The sequence below is a fragment of the Artemia franciscana genome, chromosome 14, assembly GCF_032884065.1.
Source record: "Artemia franciscana chromosome 14, ASM3288406v1, whole genome shotgun sequence".
In the NCBI taxonomy this organism is placed as follows: domain Eukaryota; kingdom Metazoa; phylum Arthropoda; class Branchiopoda; order Anostraca; family Artemiidae; genus Artemia; species Artemia franciscana.
In genome coordinates, this window is record NC_088876.1 from 32,265,363 (window position 1) to 32,277,537 (window position 12,175).

Here is a 12,175-nt window from a genome sequence, read left to right on the forward strand (position 1 = left end):
ATAAGCATTATATGCATTATAGAAACTAAATTTGTTTCTGATAATTGGATTCAGCAAACTCAACTAGCTAATTTCCTAGGCACAAAGAAGTCCCTACACTGAAATTTTTCCCCATGGCTCGTAAAGGAATATGTCCAAACTCTAAAACAATGCCCAGGCAGAAAAAAGTGAAGCACCCAACAAAACTTACCTTTTTAGAGTTACTGAAGATTACAACTAACCTACCCAAAGGTGATTTAAAACTATTTCTTCTTAAAAAAGCGTATGCATTAGACAAAACATTAAAGCTTTAGCTTATTACTTATAAGGATTTTGCTCAGATCTTGAAATAATTTCAAGATAAAAATCCTTTCGTCCCTTAAGGAAACGGCTTAAGTATTTGGCCATTATGACCAAATCCTTAAAGGATTTTTCCAAAATCCTATGCGTGTAAACTTGGCATTAGTATATAAAAGAGTCACTTTAGTGATTTCGCATTTGCCTTTTAGGTGGCTTTGCAAACGAAATGAAAACATTGATATATTTTCATCTTCCAAATAAAGAAGAAAGGGAAGATAGAAGTTCGAAGAACTGCCTAATTTGAAGCTAAGAGCAACTTATTGGTAATTTGGATTTTTCTGAGGCAGTCCTTTTTAAAGATTTAATTGAGGATGATTTTTGACATCTTATAAAGTGGACCTAGTTGATGTGAATTAGGGTTATGAAACTTTTAGGAATTATAATTAAACATGTCCAAGGAAGCTGTTATTGCCTCGTTCCTACCAAGGGAGGAGGCTTTCTTTTGAAGATGTGGTAAAATTCTAGTTTCGTGACTTTTGCCTATCTCGGAAAGGGGGCAAAATTCTAGTTAAGCTGCTTTTTGATTTGTTGGTAAGGGGCTAGGTTAGGAAAGTGACACTTTCAGGGATAGATCTACAGACTAAAGCATGGGTAAAATTCTAGTTGATAGGCTTTTGGCTATCTCAGAAAGGGGTTAGGTTAAGAAATTGAAACTTTCAGGGATTGGTCTAAAGGCTAAAGTATGTCTTAGGACATATTTTGAAGTACCCACCTCAACTCCTTCTCCCTCTAGAGGGCCCTGAAATTTGCCTACATGACAGGTAGACATTGACATTGAAATTTTGACAATACAGCATTTTACCTTAATTTTAAGTTACCAGTTGCCTTTTCTCTGCCTTTAGTTCTAAAAATGCAATTCCTGTTATTTGAGTAGAATTCTGGGTCAATATTGATATTACCTGAATAAATTTTTTTGGGTCATGAAACTATTGTTAATAGATACATTTTGACTTTTTGAACATCTTTTATCTCTTGCAAAACTAACTGCAAACTCACTATTATGGAGTTATTATCTATTTGCACATTATGGGGGTGGGGTGGGAGGGGTAAAGCTTAGCATATGTTAAATGCAACAATGGTTAGTTTATGTATTTAATATATCATATGCTTTACCCCGCCCCCCTAATGTGCAAATATATAGCCCAAATGTGTTTCTAAACTATTACAGATTTCCAATTTCAAATATCCAATCAATGAAATCAGAAATGATTACAATTCTATATGTGTAAATACAAGAATGTTTGGGCTAGAATAATTTTTATGATTGATAAATTTGATAAATAAATTTATCAAAAGCCATTGATGTGGCTTAAAAATCTACTCAAATAACAGGAATTATATTTTCAAGACTAGCCTAAAACCAGAGAAAAAAAAACTGAAGGCTGAAAATTAAGTTAAATGTTTTTTTTTCAAAATTCTAATAGTTATAGGCCTGTCAAGCAGGAACATTTCTAAGACTTAGAAAATCAGAAGAGGGTTAACATAGAAGCTTGACAATACCTTCACAGATTAGTTTTGGTAAAATTCTAGACAAGCTACATTTTGCTATCTTGGAAAGGGGTTTGGTCAGGAAAATGAAAATTTTACTAATGAATCCAGGGCCAAAAACATACCCTGAGGAGTATTGCCAATCTTCTATGTTACCTATCAAAATTTTGACTAAACAACATTTTGACTTAGTTTTCAGTTTCTTTTTCTTGTCAAAGGTTGGTTTCTTTTTCTAGAGGGAGAATGAGTAGAGATAGGCACTTCAAAATACCTTCCCAGGAACATGATAATAAGATTATTAGAAACATCCTGAATATTAAACAGTTTATGGTAATGAACTGTAATTAATGAAAATCTCAACATCAGATTCAGCATATCAGAGAACCTTACTGTAGAGGTTTCAGGCTCCTGTCTGCATAAATGTGGCATTTTGTATGGTGTTTTTTTGTTTTTGTTTTCCAGTAAAATAAGTTCAAGGTGCTAGAATAGGTTTGAAATTTAATGTTAAGAAGACTGAGTAACTAAGACTAAGAATAAGTGAAAATGAAAAAGTGATGTTGAGTAACAAAAAGATTGATCAAATTTTACTTACCTTGGTAGGATTATTAGTAAAAATTGTGGGTGCAGTGAAGATGTTAAAAGTATAATAGCCAAGACTTAGGGTGTTTTTTCATAATTAAAAAAAGTTTAGAAGAATAGGAATATAAGTTTGTAAACCAAGATTATCAAGCTTGGGTGCTTTCCAACTTCTACTTTACTTCTGATGGGAACTAGATGTTAATCTGCTTTGCCTGGAATCCATAATTTCACTAAAAGAAGTCTTCCATGTGACATGGTTATGTACATTTAAAAAAATCAACTACTGCATTAACAACAAAATATACTCAGCTTTTAAAAATAACTTTAACATATAAAATACACCAAACAACAAAAAGAAAAACATTTTACTTTTTTATGGAGACAGAGGCAGAGGCCTTGACTAGGATGTTCTGCTGATAGTCTGATAACTACAAAAGAAAGGGCCAAACTTGGGCATTTGAGCAACAAAAATGTCTTGGGCTCCAAAATGTTGAAAAAATTTGCTTAACAACATATCAAAAATTGACCAAAAATGACATCACAATTGGAAAGTTCCATGGCTTAGTACCCTATTTCCAACAAAGGTGAGGTCAGAAGAGGTAAAAATACCATTTGTGGTAGTATAATAATATAATATGTAATTGGAAGAATATGTAATTGAAAGGTTGTTTCCTATTAATTCAAGTCCGGAAAGAACAAAAATGACAAGACAAACAGTTCAAGACTAACTTGAGTTTCCTAATGTTACACTGTTTACAACATTAACATTACATTAAGTTTCCTAACACTAAATAACGTTGTTTTTTCATATTTGTTTCAAGACCAAATTGAGTTTCCTAACATTACACTGTTTATGACGTTATTGTTACACTGAGTTTCCTAACACTAAATAACATTGTTTTTTCTTAGTTATTTCAAGACAATTTGAGTTTACTAATGTTACACTGTTTACAACGTTAACGTTACACTAAGTTTCCTAACACTAAATAACATTGTTTTTTCTTAGTTGTTTCAAGACCAACTTTGGTTTCCTAACATTACATTGTTTACAACGTTGACGTTAGGGGGAGATGGGACATTTTACCTTTGTGAAGACAATGTCTGCCTTAATAACATTCATTTGCGCCATCTGTCAGGTAGTATACATGTGTTTTTCTTGAAGACATCATAAAATATTTTTATCAGAGATTTTAGGTAGGAAGTTTTTCTTTGTTGTAAGAGTAAGAAAGAGGATCTAGTTTTTGTAAAGTAGCTTTTGAACAATTTGTTTGATGACAATGAGTATTTCTTGTCAGAAGCTACATTCTTTTGGCTCCAGAACACCATCCAGTGATTGATTTATGATGCCATCTAGTGATATAAATTGAACCTTTGTGAAAAATTTCCTGCTTGGGTATTCTGGGATGTGTGTTCCTGGGCACTCTGGGGCACTTTTTATCAATTGTGGCCTAGGGTACCCTCATATCTATACCAGGCTTCAGCCAAAGGTGAAGCTGTGAGATGGAATAAAGTGGTATATATCAGACTGTAATTCAAGCAGTATCTGCAGTTGCCCTGTTGCTTTCAATTTCCCTAACATTCTCAGTTTTGTCAGAATGCCTAAGAAGAGGAAAGTTGATCCATCTCTCTTTGCCTGGGATGAAGAGAACATGAAGGCTCCATTAATTGCCCACTTGAAAGATGGGATGCCACTCAGATCTGCAGCTACACTGTGAATGTTAAAAATTCAGCATTTTGTTGGTACTTTAAGTCATTTTCTGCATCATTGGAAGTAGAAAAAGGATGTTTTCTTTCTCAACTGGCTATGACATAAATAAAGTATTCACTTCTGAAATGGAAGATTTCTTTGAGTCTTATCTTCTGCTATCATTGGAAATGAACAATAAACTTGTGAAAAACAGAAAAAGAAATTAGTCGGGGAATTTGCCAAGGCAAGCCAAGTAAAATCCCCCAAATCGTAGAATTATAATGAAGCAGCAGGAGAAGACTAGTGTAAGGGGTTCATTAGAAGACACAATAGAATTTCCCCGCGCAGACCAGAAAGCAGTAGCCTTCAATGCAATCTTGATTTCAGCCGTGATGCAGTTGCTACATTCTACAAACAGCTGGACAAGTCTTTAGTAAAAGTTACTGAAAAAGTTACTTTGAAGTAACTTTTCTGTCGTTCCAGCTGCTAAATAACGTCAGTTGGAACAGAAAAAGTTACTTCAAAGTAACTTTTCTGTAACTTTTAGTTACTTTTTGTCTCAGCTGGAACACGCTACTAATTTGAAGCTAAGAGCCACTTATTGGTAATTTGGATTTTTCTGAGGCAGTCATTTTTAAAGATTTAATTGAGGATGATTTTTGACATCTTATAAAGTGGACCTAGTTGATGTAAATTAGGTTTATGAAACTTTCAGGAATTATAATTAAACATGTCCAAGGAAGGTGTTTTTGCCTCCTTCCTACCAAGGAAGGAGGCTTTTGTTTTGAAGATGTGGTAAAATTCTAGTTTGGTGACTTTTGGCTATCTTGGAAAGGGGGCAAAATTCTAGTTAAGCTGCTTTTTGATTTGTTGGTAAGGGGCTAGGTTAGGAAAGTGACACTTTCAGGGATAGATCTACAGACTAAAGCATGGGTAAAACTCTAGTTGATTGACTTTTTGGCTTACCTATGAATTGTATTGGATACCCACTTGACTAACCACATTTCAAACAGCAGGTTGTACAAAAAGTTTGGTTCTATCCCAATTGCTAGGGCTATAACAAAAGAAAGGTTTAGATGGCTACAGCATGTTCTGCAGACAAAGGATGCAGATTAGCAAAGATTGTCCTTTTTGGCCTACTGTTTAGGCCTTTAGGGCTAAACAGAAAGCAGTTCATCTGTGGCTGGGATGGAAGGATGTTGTAAAGAAAGATTTAAGGAAAATGGGAACTTTCCAGAAGGGTGTAAAAAGGGAGGCTTTGAATATGTTCAGATGGAAGAGTGTGCCTAGCTTTGTTAGCCTCAGGTGGCTTGGTGCTGCAGTCAGTTGTTAGTAGCAGTAGTATTTTTTTTTTATACTAAGATTCTACACTGAGAGAATAACTTGTTTGATATTTTAGCTGTGACATAGAACTAGATTCAAGTTTCCTAATGTAGAAATAGGTTAGAAAATGAGATTTTTACTCTATAATATGCAGGATGTTTTCTATACTGACATTCTACATAGAGAAAATAACTGGTTTAATAAATTCTACACTGAGAGATTAGCTTATTTTATAAATTAGCTATGACATAGAACTAGATCAAAGTAGCTTAATAAACAAATAGGCTACATTAGTAGGACTTTTTACAGGACATTCAGGAGAGGGGGGGGGGTGTATTGTCAGAGTAACAACTATTGTATTGAAAAGGAGCATAAAATAGTGAATCTAATGGTACTTTTATTTGGTTAAGATGTGAGTCAGCCTCAGGAAAACTGGTTATAAAAGTTTTTTTTTCTAGTTCTTTTTTATAAAAAGAAGTGAATAAAATTAAACTTCTAGACAAGCTACTTTTTGCTATCTTGGGAATGGGGACAGGATAGGAAAATTAAATTGTCAGGTATAGATCTACAGATTAAAGTATACCATGGGAAGGTATTTTGGAAGTGCCTATCTCTACTCCTTCTCTCTCTTGAGGGTTGAGGTTGAGAAAACTTATCATGTTTTCTGAAATATCCACAATCCCATTATTATCACTCAGGCAAAACTAGATTCCATCAAGTTGAGGTTGCAGAAGCCCATTAATAAAGAAACATGATGCATCATGTGATAAAAAAAATTGGAAAACATTATTAGGGTTAATTCTGGGATTATCAGAGGGTAGGGGGAGGGGTGCATTGCCAGAGAAGTCACTATGATATTTGTAAAACTAGAAATTAATTGGTTGTCCTACTTCTTTTATTTTATTAGTTTGTTTCCTTTAGAAGTGGTCAATCACTAAACTGATACCAAAGATTGTATAGAAGAAAAGTATGTAGGCTTAACTATCTAAATTTTAATGTAGAATGTTTTATTTTAATTTTGGGTCTCTTTTTCATTTGCTCTACTTCAGTGGTTCCCAACTGATTTCTCACCGTGCCTCACTTTGGCATTTCTAAAATCTTTATGCCCCCCTTACCCTAATGACATTTAAATTTTGCTATTTAAAATTTTGTCTTTGCCTGAAGGAAGCATAAAAGGCTATTAGCTTGTTTTTTTTTTTTTTTTTTTTTTTTTTTTTTTTTTTTTTTTTTTTTTTTTTTTTTGTCATCCTCTGGGCATATTTTATGAGGTTACTAATATTGGCCATGATTTGAAATGTAGAGTTGGGAATGATTTAGTTAGGATTAGCAGACTACAATTAGGGGAATCCTTTTTGTTACATTTAACCTTAACAAAAGTTGCCCTTATATCCTTGCACATTCAGTTACAATTGTTCTGACACCTACTTTAGATTGAATGTATCCAGATAGAGTCTGTCTATGATTTAGGCCTAGATACTTTTTTCCAACTTCTACTTTACTTCTGATGGGAACTAGATGTTAATCTGCTTTGCCTGGAATCCATAATTTCACTAAAAGAAGTCTTCCATGTGACATGGTTATGTACAATAGCTTTGACATGGTCATGGGACCAATATATGTCCCAGAGCTGACTGAAGATGTAGAAGTCTCCCAGCAGTTCTACATTGTTTTTTTTTACCATTGACCCCCAATCTGTCTTCTGGTTTCCAGGGTACTTTGAGATGCATAGGGGGTCTTCATGCTTTAGACAATGGCCCAGCCACATGAGCTGTTGTCTTTTTCAATTTCCAGAACTGTGCATGGTTGTTTACAGTGCTGATAAATCTAATTACTGAATATTTTTTCATGGTGTTGAACGTGTAGAATGCAATAGAGGCAATTGTGATCAAAGACATCTAGGTTCCTCCCATTTTCAACTCTGACAACCCCTGTTTCACACCCATATAGGAGATTGTTTCTGATAATCACTTTGTTGGTTCTAATTTTTGTAGTGGCTGTGACACCTTCCATAGTGATTCAATGAGCTGAGTAAAGCTGGCAGGGGCTAATTGAATGTGCCTTTTAACTTCATGGATGGGCCTTCCTCCAAATTGACACAGGATCTAAGGTAGGAGGATTCTCCAACTTGCTGAATATTGTTGCCATCCAGGGATATAGAAAGGGGACTCTGAGAATTGTTAGACATAACTTTAGTCTCTGGCAGATTAATTCTTAATCTCATCATGGCAGATTAGTACAGAGCAGTGTTCAACAGCATTTTGGCTTTCAGTGGGTAATCCTCTGTGAGGGTAATAAGCCTACCATCAACATAGTCCAGATCAGTGAGATGAACACCTTTTCCAACCAACACTCCTTTGTGTGTGCTTACAACTGTCTATAACCCAATTTCTTATGCAATTGAAAAGGATGGGGGATAGGACATCACTGCATTTTTGCCCTGAATTCACAGCAAAGTTGTCACATTTTCCACTATATTCCTATACCCCCAACTGTCTACCCTTGTAATATGGTTTCAAACACTATACAAGATGTAAGGCCTTTCCATCCTCTTTTAGGAAACACTACAGAACTTCTTGCTTGACTCTATTGAAGGCTGCTATGAAATCAACAAAAATGACAATTAGAAGCAAACCATATCTATGACACTGTTAATCATAAGGGTAAAAATCTGCTTGGTACAGGAACCCCAGATTTATTTCTAACTTCATGATCGCATGTCAAAGATTTTGTCAGCATTTTCCAAGCTTAAGCTCAAAATTAAAGCTTCATAATATGTAGAATAATTGTACCTAACACATGTTGCATGCAGAACCGCTAAACTCCCCCCCCCCCCTCCGCTAATGTGCAAATCTATAACCCAGATTTGTTTCTAAAGTAATGAAGAAACTAATTAAAAAAACCGGTTTGTTCTCGAGTTTTACACAGCGTAATCTTAAGTGAGTGGCGCATAATACACAAGTACCAAAATTCCTTCCCCCTATGAAAATTAAAAAAAAACAAAGCTCAATTAAAATTCTCAAATTTGGAAAGTCTTATTTTCCACTGGGGTATCTACCAGGGGGTATTTTCTGCGGGGAAGATATTATCCGTGGAGGGGGGGGGGTGTAAATGCTGGTCACCAGGCTATATACATAATTACAAGGAGCAAGGTTAGGTTTTTGTCTATTACAAAACTGTTTTGGGCAACAAAGTGCTTTGTTTTGTTTCCATAAAACCCTTTTAGTATGTCCTATATCGAAAGTATGAATAAATATATTCTGAATAATTCATTTTTAAAGACAACATATAATAGTCATATAACACACATTAGGATATTTCTTGATCTGAGATTGAAAGGCCTGAGGTTAAAGCAATGCCCCCTTACCCCTTACCTTTGTGCGCAGATATGGTTGTCAATACAATAAAACATTATTTATATTTTTTATGTTGTAGATTGAAATAAATGGCCCGTCATGACACAGATGTGGATGTACTGTATGACATCAAATATGCTTTTTATGTTGGAAACTATCAAAAATGTATAAATGAAGTCAGAAAACTTGAGGTAAGTATTTTAGAACAGATTTACCCTGGCAGACTAAGCTTGCCTCAGCTAAGAAATATAGAATTCTCCTGTAGATTCAAGCATTAAAATACTTAAACTGTTTTTTTCATTAAATAAGAACCATCTTGAGAACTATAACTATATTTGTCAACTCTATGAGTAATGGACACATATTGGATATGGGAACTGTAGGGTCTTTGTGTAGTTTCTGGGGTGTGGCTGTAGGGAGAGGGTTACTTGGAATTTTAATCAATTAAAATTGACAATCAAATAAAGGTTTTTGTTTATTTATATTCAACCTGAAATTTTCTGAAATAGGCATATTCTTTTTTATGTAATCTTTTTTTTTCAATTATGAAATAGTTTCAATTTCGTTGGTTTATAGAAAATAGGCTAGTTACAAACAGTTTTACCTGAACATACTTATTCTGTACTTTTGGAAATAGTAGTACTTTTTTTAGCCTCTTTTATAGCAAAAGTAAAAATAGTCAATGAGAAAAGCAAAATTGATTGATGTTTTTTTTGGTTATGCTTGGTAATGTTAAATGGTGCTGTCTTTTTTTTCCATCTAAAGGCCTGTTCTCAATGACATTTTACTAACCCCAAGATTTGGGAAGTGCTAATTTAACCCAATCAGGTTTACTGTTGAATCTTTTGATTTTCTGAAAATTCTGATTAGCTAAAACCAGTACTAGCTAAGGTTTATATCGTCTCCTTGTTTCCCTTAGGCAGCGGCCATTTGCAGGTCTACCTAGACTCATGCGTGTCTGATTAGGCAGTTTTTTGGTATAGAAGTCTTGCTGAGCAAACATGTGAACAGTACTTTTAAGCACATATGATAAATACAGTGACAAAGAAATTTTTGGATTTTCAGAATTTAAAAATCTATAGACAAAGCACTGGACTCTAGAACCGGATGCTTGATGTAAATTTCATACCAAGTCTCTTGGCTCTTCTGGCCTTGTCACAAGTGCCATATGATCTCCTGCCTCTTGTTGATTACTTTTATTGAATTTTGTTTTTTATTGACAATATGTTCACTAACAGGAACGGTTTAGTTGTATCTCTAAAGGACTTCTTTCGTAATTCTTCTTTTTTCAGAAATGGATTGATTTCTGAGAAATTTGTGAACTTTGCAAGAACTTTGCCGATGAGTTTTGAGGAAAGAGTATAGGAAACTGTCAAATATGGAAACTCAAGTTGAGATATTGAAAAAAAAAACAAAACATTATTTAGTGTTAGGAAACTCTGTGGGTGAGATGTCGGTACCCTGGGACATGTTCAAGTATATGGCAGGTATCTGGAGAATGCCTTGGTCAAGTTACTTGATTTTGCTTCTTGCTTAAAAGGAATTGATTGAGCCTTCTCCCCTTCTTTTTGCAGATTATGCCCTTGATAAACTTCTTTGGTACCAACAATTTTCCTAGCCCCCTTCTATTGTTCCAGAGTACCCAAGCCTCTGGGTACTCTGGGACATTCCAGAGGGTACTCTGGGACATAAAGCTCTTTTTGCCAAATATAAATTTTTAAAAGAATCTACAATCACGTTCTGAGCCACCACTCAGATTAGGTTTTGGCAGGCGTAAGGCAAGTTCGCTTGCCATCACAAAGGCCTCATGCATTGTCTCTGGAAATATGAACTTCCAAGTTGGGATCTTTTCTTTCAGGAAGTTCACATTATATCCTTCCATTTCAATTTCAAAGACCTCGCCAGCATAATACTTTTTTTTTGTAGCATATAGAACTAGTACAAAATCACCAGACTTTATCTCCTCTGTAGCTTCTCTTATAGGCTCTTCCAGGTCACTCAAGTGTAGCCTACTGAATCACCAGAGCCAGCACAAAGAACACAGAAGTACCATCTCTACTATTGTCTATAAAATGTAAAGTAACTTTTTCCTGTGACGTAGTTGCTTCTAGCTGCTTGGCACCTTTAGGGTCCAGAACCTTTGGGTGTTTCTGTTGAACATTCAATAAGCCTGTTTTACCATGATGTAAACGCGGTTAGCTGGGAAATGTTACTTTGGGTATAGCTTTTCTAGCTGTTCATAGAATGTAGCAACTGCATCACGGCTGAAATCAAGATTGCATTGAAGGCTACTGGTTTCTGATCTGTGCAGGGAAATTCTAGTGTGTCTTTTCATGAACCCCTTACACCAGTCTTCTCCTGCTGCTTCATTATAATTCTCTATGATTCGGGGGATTTTACTTGGTTTGCCTTGGCAAATTCCCAGGCTAATTTCTTTTTGTGTTTTTCATAAGTTTATTGTTCATTTCCAATGATAGCAGAAGACAAGACTCAAAGAAATCTTCCATTTCAGAAGTGAATACTTTATTTATGTCATAGCCAGTTGAGAAAGAAAACATTATTTTTCTTCTTCCAATGATGCAGAAAATGACTTACAGTACCAACAAAATGCGAATTTTCAACATTACACAGTGTAGCTGCAGATCTGAGTGGCATCCCATCTTTCAAATAGGCAATTAATGCATACTTCATGTTCTGTTCATCCCAGGCACAGAGACATGGATCAACTTTCCTCTTCTTGGGCATTCTGACAAAATTGAGAATGTTAGGGAAAATGAAAGCAACAGGGCAACTACAGATACTGCTTGAATTACGGTCTGATATATACCACTTTATTCCATCTCACAGCTTGACCTTTGTCTGAAGTTGCCTGGTGTAGATATGAGGGTACCCTAGGTCACAATGGATAAAAAGTGTCCCAGGGTGCCCAGGAACACACATCTCAGAGTACCCAAGCAGGAAATTTTTCACAAAGGCTCAATTTTATATCACTAGATGGCATCGTAAATCAATCACTGGACGGTGTTCTGGAGCCAAAAGAACGCAGCTTCTGACAAGAAACACTCATTGTCATAAAACAAATCGTTCAGAAGCTACTTTACAAAAACCAGATCCTCTTTCTTACTCAAACAACCAAGAATAACTTCTTACCTAAAATCTCTGATAAAAATATTTTACGATGTCTTCAAGAAAAACACGTGTATACTACCTGACAGATGGCGCAATGAATGTTATTAAGGCAGACATTGTCTTCACAAAGGTAAAATGTCCCATCTCCTTCTTGTCCCATCTCCCCCTAACGTCAACGTTGTAAACAATGTAACGTTAGGAAACTAAAGTTGGTCTTGAAACAACTAAGAAAAAACAACGTTATTTAGTGTTAGGAAACTCAGTGTAACGTTAACGT

General features: G+C 35.2%; 1 protein-coding gene across 1 annotated transcript in view; it reads left to right on the top strand.

Moving 5' to 3' along the window:
* Positions 1-473: 473 nt before the first annotated feature.
* LOC136035596 (coatomer subunit epsilon-like) overlaps positions 474-12,175 on the top strand; it is a 36,395-nt gene continuing 24,693 nt past the window's right edge. The window contains exons 1-2 of the mRNA XM_065717477.1: positions 474-602; positions 8,849-8,960. Of these exons, the coding sequence (XP_065573549.1) occupies positions 8,859-8,960 (102 nt within the window). The 5' untranslated portion in view covers positions 474-602; positions 8,849-8,858. The remainder of the gene's footprint in view (positions 603-8,848; positions 8,961-12,175) is intronic.